Source organism: Sceloporus undulatus, chromosome 5 (genome assembly GCF_019175285.1).
Source record: "Sceloporus undulatus isolate JIND9_A2432 ecotype Alabama chromosome 5, SceUnd_v1.1, whole genome shotgun sequence".
Lineage (NCBI taxonomy): Eukaryota > Metazoa > Chordata > Lepidosauria > Squamata > Phrynosomatidae > Sceloporus > Sceloporus undulatus.
In genome coordinates, this window is record NC_056526.1 from 40,007,569 (window position 1) to 40,027,322 (window position 19,754).

Sequence of the window (19,754 nt, forward strand, 5' to 3'; positions counted from 1 at the left end):
CAGTATAAACCAAGTGCAGGTCAGGTTATAGAGGTAAAGTGCAAAAAATATGAAAAGATTAAAAATATTAAAGGATGGTATTAAGAATGGAGCTCAGATACAACAAAGCGGCAACTGCTTATAAAAAGTGCAGGCAATACCTAGAAATCTGAAATACTGTAGATCAGTGATACTTAAAATTTGTACTCTTGGGACCCCCCTTTACATCTACATGAGGATGTTGTGTGCTCCCTACTCAGTGTAGTATATGAATAAAAATATTTTGTTTATTTAGTATACATATTTTCTACTGACTTATGAAATCATGGGAGTTGTACAGACAGCCTGGTAAGGGGCAGCTTTATGCTGCCCCTGGAACTGCTGGATTGGGGCCACAGTAACTGGATGGTCAACCTGTGGCCCCAATCTGGCATTTTTGGCCTTGAAAAGGGGTGTGCTTGTGGCTTCATGCCACCTGGCACCCCGACCCTACAGAGGAGAAAAGGGCCGCCCCTTTCTCCTCTGGATCATTGGCGTGGCTGTGTAGTGGCCACGCCAATGATCCGCTGCCAGGAAAAAGCTGCTTAGAGCAGCTGCTTCTTTGCAGCATCATAAGGGCTCTATGATGCCGCTTCCTCTGTGCGACGTGCAGAGGCTGCACGTTGCGCACCTCATCATGGCGGCCCCCGTGTAGACATCAAATCTGGCTACACTAACAGTTAATTACATCCTGTTTGGCTACTATAATCTACTTTTTGGAAACTGTTCAGAAACCTCAGTGGGATCAAAATATTGTGGCCAGAATGCTTATTGGGATCCTCAGGGAAGGGTATGTATCGAATTACATGCATATAAAATCCTAATGGTTCATATTAATTCTGTTTAATATTAAAAACATATACATACCACTCAGTCTTTCAACAGCAGAAATTTCTGTAGTTGGCTAAAAGTCTCGCTCCATATAATGGGGCTATTACGCAATAAAAAGGGTGACTAGTCTTCTACTTTCATTTATTTATACATTTCAACAGATGGTCAGAAAAAGGAGAAGGGAGGGTAGAGATACTGTGGTGAAAAAACTTTCAAGGACATCTGCTGTAATATGGTTGGAAAGTCAATTTGAGGTTAATGTCAATTAAACAGGCACGTATTCCCCCATCATTATGTTTCCATAGGAAGAAAAGCTGTACCTTTGGATTGTACTATAAATTGCATAGTAGATTTTATCATGGGCCCAAAATACAATGCAAAAATAATCCAGTTTGAGACCGCTTTAACTGCTCTGGCTCAATGCTACGGAATTCTGGGAGCTGTAGTTTTGTGAGACATGTATCCTTCTCTGTCAGAGAACTCTGGTGCTACAATAAACTACAATTCCCAGGATCCCCTAGCACTGAGCCAGGGCAGTTAAAGCAATCTCAAACCGGATTATTTCTGTAGTGTATTTTGGACCACAGCATCTTGTTTGTAAATACACTCGTCCCTCCACATTTGCTGGGGTTAGGGGCACAGGACCCCATGAAAGTGAAAAAAAAATGCAAATAGAGAAATAGTACTTTTTAAACTTCTCTAGGAATTTCTAGCTCCTCCATTAGAACTCTGTGGTCAATATCTGCCTGAATTAGACCATAGAATCATGTTGCAGGACCTACAAATGCCCAGAGAAGTGTTTTCTCTAGGAATCTTTAGGTCCTGCAATGCAACTCTATGGTCAGCTTCCAACAGAATTTTTCTGGAGGACCTAGAGAATCGCAGAGAAAGCATGTTAATCAAATCCGTAAATAATCAAATCCACAAAAGTCAAAGCTGCAAATGTGGAGGACCGAGTGTAGTCACTTACCTATGTAAAGATTATTTAAAGGCAATGAAGTAAAAATGCTTTAGTGACATTTTTGCTTCTTTCAGACCAAAAATGGCTGAAAAATGTCCTTTCTAAAATTAGAATTTTATTTATTATTGTTATTTATGCTTGCCTCTTCTAGTATAGCCTCTGAAGAAGGTCATTCAGTAAAGGCTGAAATGCTTTGGGCTCATTACAAAACAAGATAATCATAGTACGTTTTAAAGGAATAAAAATACAAACATCAATAAGCCAGTGAAGACTTGTTTCTTCATTTGCATGTGGATCCTCTTTAATTTCTATCTGCCCTCTAGTTTTAAAGTCAGGGGCCCATTCTAGTGAAATAGTAGAAAATCTGTAATTCAGTTTCTATAACTCTCATAAATATAATGTATTGGTGTAAAAGGAACTGAGGGAGGGGTGAGTTTTGTATTTCAAGTTTTATTCTGCATGTTTGCATTTCTACACTAGCAAATAGAGTGTCATCTTGTAGATTTGCAGCTGTGCAATTACACAGAGGAAAAAAGGAAAAAACCTAAAGATTCACCCTTAGAACTAGGGAGTTGACAACAGATTCTGAGGCAGGTTTTTGCTTGTGAACTTCTAGGGGTCATGTTCAATTTGAAAAATATTACCGGCAATCATTCCACCTAAATCACTTTGCTTTTATGATAAAAGAGGATCTAAATAGTTCCATTTCCCCTATCATTTAAGTAGAAACCATTATGAATCAGTAAATAACCATAGCTGCAGAAGTTGCACAAAAGTACTTGTTTCATTTTCTGCAACAGAAATACCACCCTATAGTTAAAGATCACGCTTACAACTTTAGCTCTTATTGAGAAATGTACAGCTCTTTGAAAAATATGTTTACATGCTTCAGATGTATTGCATAAGCTTATGGGAAGGTTTGGGTGGAAACTTCTGAAAGTTTAGGATCTAAATGTTGCATGTACAAACACAAAGAACTGAAATTATTCCATGAGTAAATGTATCAGAAGCACTTAAAGTAGGGTATTTAAGTAAAAATGTGCATTTCTACATTTTCACATCTCTCAAATACTTTGTTGTGTTTTGTTGTAATTATCAGGTAGGGTGCAATCCTAACTGATAATTATTTTGGTTGAGCAAGGCAAAGATTAAAACTTTTGTGCATATTGATGAAACAAGAAGGCAAACCCAAGGTAGGGGATGTTATGTTAATATCCGTACGGGTTTCCCAGAACCAGGATGCTGAACTAGGTGAATCCTTTGTTTGATCTAGCATAACGCTTAACATCTTATCCATTGCAGTTACCACTCTTTCTTCTCCTAATAGGTCATGGGGGAATACAGACCACCGAGAAACAGCCGTCTGCAGGCACCTGTTTTTACTCTGGAGGGACAATGCAGCCCCCAAACTGTGTGCTGTCACTCTCTGGGTTCTTTTTGCACCGCCATTGTTATGTTGCGAGTGCCCCAATGGCGCACTCATGACGTAATGGACGCACTGCAATGTGCAGATGCTATGCGCCTGTTACATCAAAATGGCGGCACCCATGTACACAGGATGCCGCCATTGTTGCGCCGCCAGCATGTACTAGGGTTAGGGACTTTGTGGTTGGTGCGCGGTCCCTAACCTTAAAATTGGCACCAGCATGGCGTATTTGAATAGTCTGTTCTGGGCCGTAGTTTGCACCACAGGCAACCAAGCAGACTTTCAACATCACTGAAAAAAAGAGTATTCCCCACTATCGTACATGCAGAACACAGTAAGCAGCAGTAGTGACCTGCGAGAAAGTAGCACTTTCAATGTGAGGTGCAAAGACCCTGGAAAGTTATTCAAAAATGCCTAACGTGTTAATAGATAATGCCTTATCATCACAGTACTTATTATTTAAAGTGTTGTTAATGCAGCATTTTACTTTTTAAAATTATTATTTTTAAAAGCCTTGAAACAGAAGAATGGTGATCCACTCATGACCCTTACAAAGCTAATTTTAGGAGTAATGAGTAATTCTTATTACTCATTACTTCTTATACACGGCCCTTCTTATACACGGATTTTTTTATACATGTATTCAAGCATCTACGGTTTGAAAATGTTCCAAAAAAAGTATAAATTTCAAATATCAAACCTTGATTTTCCTTTTTTAATAAGGGACACTATTTTGCTATGTCATGATATTTAATGAGACTTGAGCATCCACGGATTTTGTTATACACGGGGGATCTTGGAACCAAACCCCAGTGGAAAACAAGGGTCCACTGTACTTGCAATTCCCCTAAAATAATATATTAATATTAGTATTTTATAAATATGGGCAAAAGGACATTATTACCCACTCATTATCCTCAAAGGTAACACATTACAGGGATTTAGTTATTTATTCCATTTATATGCTACCTTTCTCCCGATGTGGCTCACATACTTTGAACAAGATTGGCTAAAATCTGATAACAAAAATTAAAACACAATTTAAAAATCATAACACCATTAGTCATGGATTGAAAATTCACAAGGTGGAAGAAATTAAATAGTGTTCAGTTTGCTATTAAAGGGATCTGATTCATTCCACTGTGAATGTGATAGTGCTCAAAGGAACAATATGGTAATTAGTATACTGTGTTTTAATTCCTCCATTAATTTATTGTAAATAGATAGAGTAGTTTGGAGAGCAAGCCAGTGATGAAAAGGATAACCTACAATTTGGTGGACTGCAGATGTATAGGTCATGAATATGAATATCATTTCCTCCTACTGTGAATGCCATTTCCTCCATACATTCTTTGATCAATGACATATTTACACATACCTGTTCCTCAGTTTTTTACTTTGGGAGGGTTATTCTGTTGAACTAGATCTTGAAGTCAAATTATGACACAGCCAGTCTCCTCAAAGCTTAATCTGGCAAGTTCAAGGCAAAAAAATGTGATGACCATCCTCCAATACAAACCTATAGTGTTTAAAAGCTGTTTAAAACAGAGTGGCTCCACAGCTTCAGATAGAAAGAAGAATGATATCTAAAATATGTTGCAGTTTAATGGTAAATTAATTAAACACTTTAGGATTTCTGGGAAGGCAAATTGCATGTCTGAAATCAGACTGACATTGTTAACTAATGTCACCTGTGAGATGTATAGAGAAGAAGCAGATTAGAGCTCAAAGGGGAAAGGTGAATTGCAATTAATACACTGAAATACATGTGACTTTTTTCTGTCACATTCAGCCATTCATAGTATTAAAAATTTGGCAGGAATTTCTAGTGCAATTATTGCAATTATTGTTTGAGTGAAGTAATGGAACTGGTTCCTTTTAGTCTGCATTTCTCCTGTTGTAACTCCCCCCAACAATCTGCTAATTCAGTTTAAAGTTGCTAAATCAGATATTACTGCTCAAAGCATATTGAAGATCTTATCTAAAGCTCTATTAAAATAAAATTGAAGTGATAATTGGAAATTTAATGTCTTATGATGTAAATATTGTACATTGGTTGAGGGATAAGATCAGAAGTTAAAACATTTCAATGCAAAATAAGTTAAAATGTTTCAAATGAAGTAATTATATTCAGACATATAGTACTGACATTCAAATCAGATTCAAAGTCACACTCTCTCTGCCTCAGAAGAAGGCAAACACAAACCCCTCTGAACAAATCTTGTCAAGAAAACCCTGGGATAGGGTCGCCTTAAGTTGGAAGCAAATGGAAGGCACACCACACACAACACATACACATCAGATAGTTTAAGAAGCACTGATGTACGGCAGGAAAAAATGGCTTATTCATGTCTGCTCAAACATTAGAGCCTCCTAGCTCAGGCCCGGTACAGATGGGCTTTACATGACGTCTTCGTCACAGGTTAGGGTTGCCTCGGGGCGCTCCGCCCACATGCGGCCTAACCCTAGCACGTGACGGCCTCCCGTCCACACGGGGGCCGCAATTATTATGTCAGACACGTGCCGCATCCAAACAGTGCGGCGCATGTGTGATGTTGTTGCGCCATCCCAGGCTGCTTACGACGACCTGGGCATGGCGTGTGAAGGAGCTCCAAAATGGAGCTTCTTCTGAGGGCACGCCTCATTCCCGCAGCCACCAAATGGCTGTGGGAATGATGCCAGGGGAAAGGGCCCAAGTGGCCCCTTTCTCCCCTGGCTGTGGCTCCCAGGGTGTCCTGGGGCATGAGGCCCCAAGGACACCCCTTTTCGGGACTAGGGAACACCGGATTGGGACCTCTGGGCTGCTGGTTTGGCTGCCCTGGCACCAATCTGTGGAGTAAAGGCGTGTGTGCAGGCTGCCCCAAAGGGGCGGTCTGTACCCCGCCTCAGTTAATTTTTTCCTTCCTTGTTCCTCCTTGCTCCATGATTCTTTACCTTTGGTTTGCAATACACAGCAACATATTTACATGGGGCAAGCCTTCCAGAGAAGAGCGAGAGATGTAGCCAGTGACAAAGCTGTGCAGCCCACCTGTATGCCCACCTACCCAAGATGCTGTTCCGAGAGGGAAAGTTCTATGCCATTCCCTCTTCATTAATGGTCATTTGTGTGTCAAGCAGGCACTGGTGAATGGGCTCTGTGTTCAAGCAATCCTTCTTTGATTCATCACCTGGATAGAAAGGGAGAAAGTACAGAAAGAGAGGAAAGGGACAAGAGAGAACTGTTGTGAAATTTATACTGTAATAGGGGAAAGGAAAGAAACAACCAGGCTCATAAGGGATTAAAAAACAGTCCACTTCTCCAAAGAGAAAATGTGGAAGGTGGAAAAGACAATGTTTGCTATACAGCCATGGGACAACTTAGTGTAAAGGGTCAGCATATAATAGGGGAGGTATACACTCACTGTCTTCAGTAGGTTCTCTGAATTTTTCATTTGTAGAGTTTAATTCTTTTTAAAAAGACACACAACACAGGTGGGCCTGCGAAAGAGGGAGGGAGCAGGGGTACTGCTTCTCTCTTTCTAATGTCTTGCTTGGCAGTGGACCTATTGATCACAGACAGACATGTTACTTCAACAATCTATAAAGAAGTAAGATAATGTTGGAGAAATAAGTGCAAGGATAATCTAGAGAGAGGGAAAGGAGATGTTTCTGACTGAAAAAGTCTTGTTCATCATTTCGGTCCGATAAGGTCATTTTCACCCTTTTAAAAGAAAGGTTTTTTCTTAGCTATTTGTAAATGTTAAGACAATGTACAATGTTTTATTGTACCTCTCAGTGTGACAAATTAGGCTTACCTTGATGTTGCTGAATTACACAATGATCTAGAAATAGTTCAAAGAGAATAATTCAAAATCTGAACTTGTGTTTTGAAAGCAAGTAGGTAAAAGCATCCTCTAGTTTTACCATTTATTTTTTGACATGTTAATGGAAATGTATATCTCTCATTTAACAACCAGTTTTAATTTCCATTTGCAGTCACCAAGGCTGAACAATGGCTGAATTAAGATTGAAAGACATGATGTCCTTTAATGTTTTTTAAAGTTCTCTCTCTCTCTCTCTCTCTCTCTCTGTGTGTGTGTGTGTGTGTGTGTGTATGATTCTTTATAAAAAGGGCTGTACTTAATACAGAATACAGGTGGGGTACAGACCGCCCAAACAAGACAGTCTCCCGGTGCCAAGGCCCAGTACAGATGGCGCCAAAGTGCTGTGCTGGGGCCAAAAGTAGAGCTGGGGAATGCGCAGCAACCGCACGCTTCCCAGCCCTACTACATGTGGAGGGTCCCATCGTGGTGTGGCACCGTACATACACAGTACGTGATGATGTTGTCATGCGCGCACTGCATCCAAATAGACTGGTACGCACCTGAAGTCATCATGCTGCTGGAGGGCGCTTATGGCATCCTATTTGTGTTGCAAGAAGGAGCTCCAAAATGGAGCTCCTTCTGGGAGGGTGCCTCATTCCCACGGCAACTAGAGTGCTGTGGGAACGAAGCCAAGGAGAAAGGTGCTGAGCCCCATGGACACCCCTTTCCAGGGTGCTGGGTTGGAGCCGCAGGGGCTGCTGGTGAGGCTGCCCTGCCTCCAACGCAGAAAGAAAAGGGGCGGCTGCAGACCACCCCTTTTCTGCCGTCTACCCTGCCCTAGTTTTGGTCCGCGGGGAAGCTGCAGCCTCCAGACCGCGGGGTTTCCCCACGGACCAAAAAGAAACAGCAAAAAGCGGGTTCTTCTTGTGACACCAGTTGGTTTTTACTCTCTGCTTTCTGCCTTATTATGGATGTTTTCTAATTCTCTTGGATATTGATGACTAGCATCTAATTTTTTAATTTAATTTTATTGATTGTGAATGTAAGTTGTTTTGAGTTTCATTACAGTGGCAGAAAAGTACTGTAGTATACAAAAGACAAAGAACTTTCTTTATAGTCATTCAGAAGGCTGAGAAAGAGGAACATAAATAGTTCCCAAGGAACAGAGGTCCAAATACCAGGCTTCATCACAGGAAATTTCCTGTCTTGTGTACTATCCAACCAAAGTGCCCGATGGAGGCAGATAGAGAACACAGTACAGTACAGATTTATGGGAGGCGTTAGTCCTTTAATTGCTCTGCACCCAAACCATTTAGGGCTTTGGAGATCATAAATTGCTCTTTGAAATGGGGTTGTACTTTCAATCAGGAGCCAATGGTGATTAAGCAGCATTTAAACAATACATTATAACATACTGACCTCTTATAGGCAGCCCAAGTTACAAATGTAAACAATCTGCACTTTTGAATCATCTTTTAAAATAATTCCATGAAGGCTGCCCATACATTCACCCACTTGGATGACTTTTGCTGTGTGTGAGAAAAATAGATGGGTGCCAGAAACTTGCATTAGGGAAGCTTGCATCTTAGCTAAATTTATGGAAGGCATTGTTAGCCATAAGAGCCAGTGTGATGTAGTGGTTTGATTGTTGGACTGCGATTCTGGAGACCAGGTTTCAGTTCCTAGCTCAGTCATGGAAACCCACTGGGTGATTTTGGGCACACCATGTGCTCTCAGGCTCACAGGAAGGCAATGACAAACATCTTCTGTACAAATTTTGCCAATAAAACCCTGTGATAGATTTGTCTTAGGGTTGCCATAAGTCAGAAATGACTTGATGGCACACAACAACAAGAAGTCCTGTTTATCCCAGGATCGGGTTAGATCTGCTGGATCCACATCTGGTCTGCCAGGATTCATCTTAATCCTGGCCCCAGGCTTTTTGACTGCACTGTCCAAACAGGATGATACAAAGCTGGTGGAAACATAGACCATTTTACCTTTGCAGACAGCACCTAAGAGAATCAGTGAAATTGCAAGAGCAAAATGTACTTCCATACTTATTTATCCCTGTGTAGCAGCATCCCTTCACAATGTCAAATGCTGTGCTGAAGGGCTCCCAAGTTCTCAAGAAAAATATTTATGTAGCTTGGGGGGGGGGGGGGGATATAAGTGAGAAAGTGGAGATGAGAATTTAATGTAGTGATCAGAACTCCACTTGTAGTTCTTATAAATAAATAAATAAATAATAAAACTTTTTATTTATATACCGCCCTTCCTGAGATCAGGGCGGTTTACAACATAAAACAAGCAAATAACAATTTAAAAACAGTAACATCTTCACAATCAAATATAAAAACAAGACAAAACAAAAGCCCCCGTTAGCCAATCCTCTTGCAGAGTACAAGGAGTACAAGGAGGCCTGCTAGGACTGTGATTGGGGGAATGCGATCTTAAACAGAAAGGTTTTAACATCCTTTCTGAATTGGGCCAGGGAGGTGGCCGAGCGGAGCTCTGAGGGCAGCGTGTTCCAAAGGGCCGGGGCAGCGATAGAGAAAGACTTCCTCGTGGTAGAGGTAAGCCTGGCCTCTGGCACCCTAAGGAGTTGCTGCCCAGATGTTCTGAGGGTGCGGGACGGAATGTACGGGGAGAGGCGGTCCTTCAGGTATCCTGGGCCCAAGCCATTTAGGGCTTTATAGGTCATCACCAACACCTTATATTGCGCCCGGAAGCGAATAGGCAGCCAATGCAGATCTTGGAGCACCGGTGTTATGTGGCTGGCCCTGGAAGTACCAGTGACCAGCCTGGCTGCCATATTTTGTACCATTTGAAGCTTCCGGATTTGGTATAAGGGTTGCCCCATGTAGAGTGCATTGCAGAAGTCCAATCTCGAGGTTACCAGAGCATGTACAACAGTTTCAAGGTCCCTCTGGGCCAGGTATGGTTTATGTGACTCTTGTTTTCCAAAAGGTTTTAACTATTCTTAAAGTTGATGTTAATAAACAGGCTCAGATGTCACTGTGAATAAAGCACTTGATGATAAGTAGATGCTGCCTAATCCCTTTCTCTGAAAGCAGGAGCAGCTAAATAAACCCCTGGCCTTCTATGTATGATATATTGTGATGATAATCTGGTTTGTCTCTTATCTAACAAGCCAGAGAAATGAAGATTTATTCCTGGTTTATTTCTCAAGTGTCTAATGGAAGAGACAAACTAGACTATCAGGTTTGGATGTCAAGAATATTCAAGAATGAGAAGTATGAATCCAGCCATTGTCGTCAGGGAAAATGATGTCCTCCTTCTTACACATATGCACACACATGCAGGCTTCAGAAACTTTACTTCAGATCAAATTAGCAAATGAGTATCTTATCTTGGAGGGCTGAGTTCAAATGATACATGAGTAATATTTTTAATTATTGGCAGTCTGTTTTATATGCACCACCAGACATACATTTGCCTTAAACAGATGTGGTGACCATGAAGGAAATCTCTTCCTCTTACCAATCTTCGCTAACAATTATATCAATTTATTCTTTCCGTCCAAAATAAGTTCTCGAATAGTTCCCATGTCTGACATTTTATTTTTTAAAAAAACTATCTGAGATATTTTTTAAATGCATTTGCAATATTGTATACTGATTATCTCAATTTCTCCTTTGCAGATATTCACTATGCAACTGTGTATTGGATGAGAGCTGAAAAGTCCTTCCAGGTTAAAGACGTATTGGACAAGAATGGTGATGCTTATGGCTACTACAATGACACTGTACATTCCACTGGGTGGGGGGTTCTTGAGATCAAGGCTGGCTATGGGAGCCAGGCCCTCGGCAATGAGGACCTCATGTATGCTGCTGGCTACTTGGAGGGCTATCTCACTGCTTCGTAAGTGCTTCTGTAAACTTGAACTGAATGATTGGTCCCTGGTAAAAATAACTGCTTCAGTATAATTATTTTGTTTTTCTTTCTTTTCTTTTTTTTTTAAATCTCAGCACCTACAAAAGCCTGATTTTTGATACTTCTTTTAATTCTTCCATTAGCTGTAAAATTGATGTGCCAAAAACCTAGATACAGTGTTTGTTCCTTGTTCAGTTAGGAAGTAAAACACTTTGTTTTTCACTTTCAGTACATATATATATATAATCTTAAAATGTTGAGTAAAATTTTAATAATTTAGATTTAGTATGGCTCATATTAAAATATGGAATCAAGGCTTTATTAATAAATCTAACTTTCTAAATTGAAAACAGGGTGTTTTAATGAGATATGGTGGGATATAAATATCTCTCTTAGACATTGCATAGTTTAAAATGTTAGCATAAGTAGCTATTTCAGGTACGTATTTGTTGTTATACATTTAAAATTGAACAGGACTTCCTGTACTCAAGGAATCAAGGCTGGAGGATAATAGCTAATGATGTCCTGACATAAAATGGAAATCAGTTATTAAACCAGAGCACAATGTTGATATGTGTGTAATTAAATCATATTAAATACGCTATATGCGGCTTTGAGCATACGGTGAAAGCTGTGTGGGAGCGCACAGGGTGCATGAATGGGGCATGCTCCCATAGTGTGCGCCTTGCGCGCCACTGCCACAGGCATAAACTCCATTAGTTTGAATGGGGCTTGAGCATCCACATTTTTTCTCTTGCACGGGGGGGGGGGGTAAGAGAAGGGCGGACTGTAATACAGTTTTGAAGAAAATTTAAATTATAATAATTTTATATAATTTTTCCAATGAAAGTAACTTGAAGTAAGTTCTGAACAAATGAGATAAAGTATTTTTTTCATATTGCCCTGGAATAGATGCTTTTGTTGGTTTCACTATCTGTAATTATTGACTGGAATTCTGTTGGCTTGTCTCAACTAAAGTAGACACATTGAATCAATTATTGAATGTTGAGTCAACACATAGGTAAATCCAGTTGATTCAATGGGCCTACTCTAGTGAAGAGCAACAACAGGATTCAGACCTTTATGTTTTTGAAACCCACATTTGTTCTGTCCTGTTTCCATATCAGTTAGTCAATGCTATTATTTAAAAATGTACATGAAAATTTGTACATTAAAATGTACATGAAAATTTGTATGGATTTTTGTATGCCTTTTCCTTATACATACGTTGTGTATGCTATTTCTCCTAATATTTATCTTCTATGTATTCCAAAATGTATGTATTTTTGATAGAACTGCATTGCAAAATATAAACAGGTATGAAAGTACAGTTTCCCTTGTCTTTCTTTCAGACATATGTGTGATCATGTTGCAAACCTTTATCCCCAGATGATTAAAAATCTTGTTGTTGAGAGAGAAGTTAAAGATTTCATGAGGTATGTACTCAGTTGTTATAAATGTGGCCCTTTTATATGTACTGAAGGAACAGGAGTTTCATATTAGGCATCAGACATCCCCAGTGACATTTTCCTAAACCATCTGATGCAGGAAAATCTTATAATACAATAAATAAAACCAATTGCTTTGTAAGGCTCCACCAGACTTCTTGTTTTATTTTAGTTTCAGCCATAAATACCGCAAAGGTTAATGGAGATAAATATAGTGGGTGTTGGTGGCTCCCATGTCAGTGTGGTGGCAAATCTGCGCTGGGTTTAGTCCACATTTTAAAGGAATTATCTAAGAGGTTGAACTTACTTTGGGGATAGGGCTCAGCCCTATGGAGAGCTCTTTGAAGTCTGGACTGCAACTTCAAGCAGATTCATCACCCCACTGACAGGAGAATCACCAGAATAAATATGAACCCCTCTCTCCATCTGTTCAAAGGTCTACATGTAGCTGAGGGAATATGATGCCTGAATATTTCCCACATGGAGAGAAAAACCAGCACCAACAAGTATCAGGGAAATAGGCTGAGATATCTGAGCAAAATGTGTTGACGTAGCCTGCATTTTCTCAACTGGCTGCATTTTTTATTACTTGATAAACGAGTGATTCACCACATATTTACAGAGAGAAAGTGCCATGGAGTTTCTATTGAACTTTTTCTGCTTATCCAACGGAAACCTACATGTAGTTTGAGATTACATGGATTATAAAAAATGTACTCTAAAGTCAAGTTTTCTTCTATACAGGAAACAAGACCAGTGGACCAGGCAACAAATTAAAAATAACAAGGATGACCCATTTTGGAGGCATGCGGGGTACATTATTGCCCAGTTGGATGGGCTGTACATGGGGACTGTGGAGTGGGCTAAACGAGAGAAAAGAACAGTAAGAATAATTAAGTTCACTATAAATCACTTGGAGTCAGAAGTGGAAAGAGAATTCAAACCAATGTTCTCATTTATTTTAAGAGCAGTGGTTCCCATTGCTTCCTTTCTGTGTTGTAAGATGTTAAAAAAATCAATTTATATTATAGCTATCAACTTGAAATGGAGTAGACTGTTATTCCCAGGAATTTTTATTTGCAGTGTTTAGGTTATTTAAGCGGCATGATGAAGGTTTGCTTGCAAATGTAAACAAAATAGGGAGCAAAATGACACTGCATGGAGTTACTATCGTTGTAGTTGTAATTATTGTGTAGGCTGCTGACATCTGGGATAGCTACTGGGATTTAGGAAGTTGTGAATTGAATGCAGACAAATAACTTTCACCTTTATTGCCAGGCTCAGCCATTTTATTTCACACTGTGAGAGTAAAGACTGACCTTTCCATCCTTGTCTTAGCACTGCAAGGAAACAGAGAGCCTGGGGTTTATGAAGTCTGGATCAACCGCATTTAAAACAAATAGCATTTATTCCCATTGATTTACTTCCAGCCTTCTCTGAAAGTGAGCTACAGAGAAAAAGAAAGAAGGAAAGGGATTGAAAGTTATTTCTCAGTTGAACATATACTGCTACTAAGCACACTTGCATGAAAGTGAAGGTATCATTGAACATTAATAGGTCTTGCTTCAGATTAAACACATTTAGGACTGGTATGGAAAATGTAAACCGAAACATTCTGCTGTAATTGTAAGAACATAAGAAGAGGTGTGTTGGATCAGATCAAAGAGCTTTCTAGTTTGGCCTTTTCCCCAAACAGTAGCCAGCCTCTTGCTGATGGGAAGTCCTCAGACAAGATGTGAGTGCAATCTTCACATATTTAATGGATCCAGATAAACAATTCAGCTGGACTTAGAGAATATTGTCACCAGGTGGTGTTTTGGGAGCACAATGGCCATTTGTATGAGTATTATATTACTCATAAATGGTGAGTTTGCAACTCACTTTATCTTGAAAATCATTTGGATCTTCCATATGTGTGTGTATGCATGTGAGCGTGTGTGTAAGGGGGTTGATTTTACATTTTTTCCAGACTCAAACTAAAATGATGAGAAGATATGAAAATTAAAGTATTTTCCCTATTACATGTGTTAATATTGCTTAATTATATAATTATTATGTAATATAACTGTTACACTTATTTGGAGATGAGAGGCATGCTATCTCTCCAAAAAACATAGCAAATCTTTCCCTGCTTGAAATCCCTAACATTTCAGACACCATGTTTTATTCTGAGCAAATACTTTTTCCTCCATGGGATAGTAATATGATCTTGAATGTTTTCTGCTCTAGAGATAATGTTAATATACTTAATACATTAGTTGGAAGACTGTATTTTAGATTCCTCACACAAATCAATCCCCTTGTGCATGCCTGCATGTATGCATGCGCCCACACTCCCACCGTCCTATGGGAAAGTCTAAAGAATTCCAAGATGAGATGAACTGTAATCTGACCATTTGTGAGTAACATTGTAATATTCACTCATCCAACAGTCATGCCCCAAAGATACCCCCGGTTATGATATTGCCTTAATCACAAGCTGTTCGTCTGGACTAGGAAGTAAAAAGCTACAATCACTGCATTTGTCCTTGATATTTATTTATTTATTTATTTTACATCCTACCTTTCTTCCAACAGGGCAACTAACAGTTCAAATGAAAACAAAGTACAGCTTTTTTTTTTTAAAAAAAAACCCTACCCTTTTAAAACAATGCAGGTTAAAAACAGTAAAAAAGACCATTTCAAAACAACAATGGAATCAAAAGTACAGCAACCTCTGCCCTATTAAAAAACCTTTTATTCAAAAGGGTAAACCCCCCTCATCATTGCAGTGTGTGTGTGTGTGTGTGTGTGTGTGTGTGTATTGTTTGCCTTCATGTTGCTTTGACTTATGGTGACCCTGTGACAGGGTTTTCTTGGCACATTTCTTCGGAAGTCGTTTGCCATTGCCTTCCTCTGAGGCTGAGAGAGAGTGACTTGCCAGTGGGTTTTCATGGCTCAGTGGGGATTTGAACTCTGCACTCCAGAGTCATAGTCCAACACTCAAACCACTACACTATGCTGGCTGAATTATCACCTCAGCAGATCCCTGTCATTCCCTTATTTATTCCTATAGCACCAATTTATACTTACTTGCACCTTGTATCAAATCTAGGACCAGTTTTGCTGATGATACCACCAAAGGAATTGGTCAAGCATTGACAGTGTTCTTACAAAACTAGTAGGCACTAATCCAAATCACTAGCAGTGTACTCTTTTTTTTTTTTTTTTTTTTTTTTTGCAGTGTCTGCCAGGTTTGCAACTTAAAAGTGGCATTCATTAATTCTGTCCATCCAACATCTTAACTATAACAGAGTGAAGGGAGTAATTTATGCACCAAGAAACATTGGCATCTATAAGAACAAATAAAATACAGTCTAACTATTTGTCTGTCTCTCCATATTCTGGATGTCTCTGTATATATAGTGTAAACAATACACCTGTTCTGAGATGCATTGGGAATGCCTGGCAGAACTCCATAAGATGTTTTCAGTGCACTGCTTATTTGCCCTCTCACAATATGAGCTCCGGGCAGCATCACCTGCATTTGTTTTTCAGAAATCCATATGTCTATAAAAGAAAAGTCTTTCCCATCTGTACATTTGTCAGGTCAGTTTGTGCTGTAACACCTCACGCCTGACATCCAGTAACTCCTAGTTTCTAACACACAAAATAAAATTTAGTTGACCAACTGGTAAGAAATCTACAATAATTTTTCCCTCTATATTTAAGAAATAGACCATCTGACAGCTTCATAAGAACTTTCTTCTCCATTGTCAAGCATGCACTGCTTTGCAGTAGATCTGGATTTGATGATAACTTTTTGTTAAAGGAATTCCTTTATTATTCTTTTTAAATAAATAAAGGACTTGAATACTGAACACAATTAGAGAATAATATATACATATGCATATATTAAATTGTTTCTTCTTACAGTTTTTATGCCTTTTTCCATTGAGTCTAATCCTGCTTTACATATGTGTTCATCACACAAGTTAAACAGATAGGGTGATAAAATGCAGCCTTGTTTGTTCTCCTTGTTAACTGGAAACCATTCAGTTTCTCCATATTCTGTTTTAACAGTAGCTTCTTGTCCTACATACAGGTTACACATAAAGTAACAAAATGTTGTGGTACATTAATTTCTTTAAGAGTGATCCATAATTTTCATGATCAGGATATCAGTTTCCTTCTTACATTCCCATTTATATAAAAAGCCAAAAAGGTAACTAACCCTATTTACTATATTATGAAGCAGAGTGCCAAAAGGTTGAATACTTCACTGATGCACAGTAATTTGGGTTGGGAAATCCACTTATAATATGCTGTTATTATTTTGCAATATCTATGAACTGAGTGTTTGGATTTCCTATTGCCTAATATTAGGGCAAACAAAATTCTACATTTACAGAAAAACAAGTGTTGAGTTCTTTATTACTGTATATACTGTAGAGTGAGAACTAAAATGGGGTGGGGGACCTCATTCCCTTACTCCAAACACCAAGCCCCAGACAGACAGATTGACCCCAGAGTAGAAAAAGCTTTACAGTATATTTTGCTTGCAGAAACTTCCAGATTCAAATATAGGATAGATCTGTCCACACACACACTTCATTTGTTCAGGAAACTGGCCTTAACCACCAAAATTTACTCGTATCTGGGGTTGAGTGCCAAACTTTGATGCCAAATTTGATACCAGGGAGATATAACACTGTCATCTGAGTTGTGGTCTGGGTTTGGGTGTTCACATACTCTGTGTCCTATACTATGCCATGCTGAGAGCTATAGAAATGTTATCTGTAAAGCTAGCATGTTGGTATGAATCTCTGGTTGTTACCTGGTATGGATGGTAGTAATGTGTTCATTTAGTTATTATTTCCCAGGTTTTCAAAATAGAAGTAAGGGACTGTCAAAATTCATACCATGCAGGATATCAGGAAGCATCTATTAACAAGTTTGCATTCTCCTTAAATATCACATTAAAGTACTGATTTCAATTAACCTAATTTCTCTGTAAAATTAACACATTGTCCAAATTAATAAATTACATGATACACACATTTTTGTCTTTGTGAAGGGCTCATACCCCTGAAATATGGGATTTTTTGGCATCTTGTTTAGTCTGTATAAAAGAAGAGACTTCCAACCCTCAAATAGGGGACATCTCTCGTAATAAGGGATACCTACCACCCTTATAAAGAACAAGATTTCTGGTCATCAAGTAAAGGACATCCCTCAGAAGTCACATTGGCAACCCTTGTTATTAGTAATATGCCATTTTTGTTGTTTGAGGGTAAGGGAGTGTTGCATCTTGCCTTTGATATAATGTTCCCAGATGGTGGTTTCTTTCCCTTGCCTTTTAAGTTTTTAACAAGGGTTCTGTGCCCCAGATCGGTGTAAGATGCTGTTGCTTTCTATGACCCTTCTCACAAGTGACCCAGCACTTCCTGAAGTAGCCAGGACACAACACTAACCAGTCCTAGTAAGCAGAAGGATCACATCTCAGAAAGCAATAGTGTCCTATGCAGGACCATCTTTAAAAGTGAATACACCTATCGTGCCCCACTGTCTTCTCAAACAAATAACATGTAAAATGTTAATCAGTGAACAACTTTCCCAGCACTGTGTTTGTTCATTTTTTGCAAACCCCAAACATTGCCCCATATTTGCTCCAGAAGTAATTGGTTACAGGTCATGTTCATTGCTGCAATGAATTCATTCCAGACCTTGGCTGTGATGAATGCATTGATGCAACACTGTGTTTTGTTGTTTGTAACTTAAAGTCAATAGGGAAGGGAATTCTTTGCAGCATACTTGGGGCTAATGTAAGCTTCTGCAATAAACAGGTGTGCCGCCATGGGTTGAAGGAGCAGATCATGGATTACATGTGATTTTGTCTCTGTTGCCCAGCACAGAATTCTAACCCATTTTAGTAATTCTCCCAGGAATAGGTGTAACTCTTTTTTGTCAGATGATGACAATAATTTAAAAACATAGTTAGGAAGGAAAATGTTTATATTTTCTGTGACATCATTATAGAAGTGCACTATAGCATTATAAAGCTTCACTACAGAAATAATACAATAGAAACAGTGATTTGATTGACTGCTAAGGAAAAAGAAAAAAAACCCACTAGCTGCAGTACTGTTCTTGCTGATGACTGATTTGAATGGGGCAAGAAGATATATTGAGTCAACAGGAAAGTACTTACTTATGTTGTTATCAATGTCCTAGCCTTTTTGTTAAAATGACTCCTGACATTATGCTGGCTACTATCTAATTCCTTCATAAGGAGGCCAAATTTTGACAATGTTTCTTATTTTGAGCAGAATATTAACCAGTTTGTTTCTGACTAAAAACTCTCGCTTGTATACTATCCAGAATTAGTAACTTATTCTCAAGAACTTCATCATTTTTGTTTGACTTACAGACAGGCCAAAATAAAGCTGCTTCAGGTCACTTTGGAGGTATGCTGTTTAAATGATTAATGCGTCCTAAGAAGAGGACATAAGCCATGCCAAAGCCACTGGGACTGGAGCACAGCTTTGGCACAGCTTCTGTCCTCTTAGGACACATGCATCATTTAAACAGCATATCTCCAAAGTGACCCGAAGCAGCTTTATTTTGGCCTGTCTGTATGGGCCCTTATGTGTCTTTTTTTAAAAACCACTGAAGCTGGGTAGGATAAATCTCATTGTCTTTCTCTCTCCATCTCTTTCCTGTTAGCCTCTCACTGCCTTTCAAGTCAGTTTCTTGAATGCAGTTGGAGATCTCCTCGACCTGATTCCTGCCTTATTTGCAGATAAAGCAGAGGCCAACTGTCATATATTGCCAATAGGCTCGCAGCGATACCAATGGGACATGGGTCATTGCTCAGCTCTGATCAAGGTAAGACCAACAGCATTCCTAAAAGGAATGATGGAGCCTACTCCTGATTATACTTCTAGATCTCAAAATGGTATTTTGTATTCCATTTTTAATAGCTTTCATGTACACGCTACACACTATATTAATCTCGTGCTGTTGGTTATAAAGTACTTTAAAAAATCACAGAGACAGACTGCATACATTTTCTCTCAAAATTGTGTGGTGTATTGTGTTTTCGGTTATGACTAAATTATATTTGTAGTCACTGAGTACATATTTGTAATGTATAGGTGTGATTGGTAAAAAAAAATTGGGTTTGCATCTTTTGTTGTTATAGAAACAAATTTCCATTACTGTATATACTCGGCTATAAGTTGAGCTCATCTATAAGTTGAAGGCAGGTTTTGGAGCCAAAATTACAGATTTTGATCTGACCCATGGATAAGTCGAGGGTAAAACTTAGAGGCACGTAACAAAGGACATAAAGGACGAACCTAAGGAAAATGATGCTAAACAACTTACAA

At 39.0% G+C, this 19,754-nt stretch overlaps 1 protein-coding gene across 1 annotated transcript in view; it reads left to right on the top strand.

The window, feature by feature from the left end:
- PLBD1 (phospholipase B domain containing 1) overlaps positions 1-19,754 on the top strand; it is a 50,722-nt gene that overhangs the window by 16,302 nt on the left and 14,666 nt on the right. The window contains exons 2-5 of the mRNA XM_042468754.1: positions 10,705-10,924; positions 12,289-12,372; positions 13,129-13,267; positions 19,090-19,251. Coding sequence (XP_042324688.1) covers positions 10,705-10,924; positions 12,289-12,372; positions 13,129-13,267; positions 19,090-19,251 — 605 coding nt within the window. The remainder of the gene's footprint in view (positions 1-10,704; positions 10,925-12,288; positions 12,373-13,128; positions 13,268-19,089; positions 19,252-19,754) is intronic.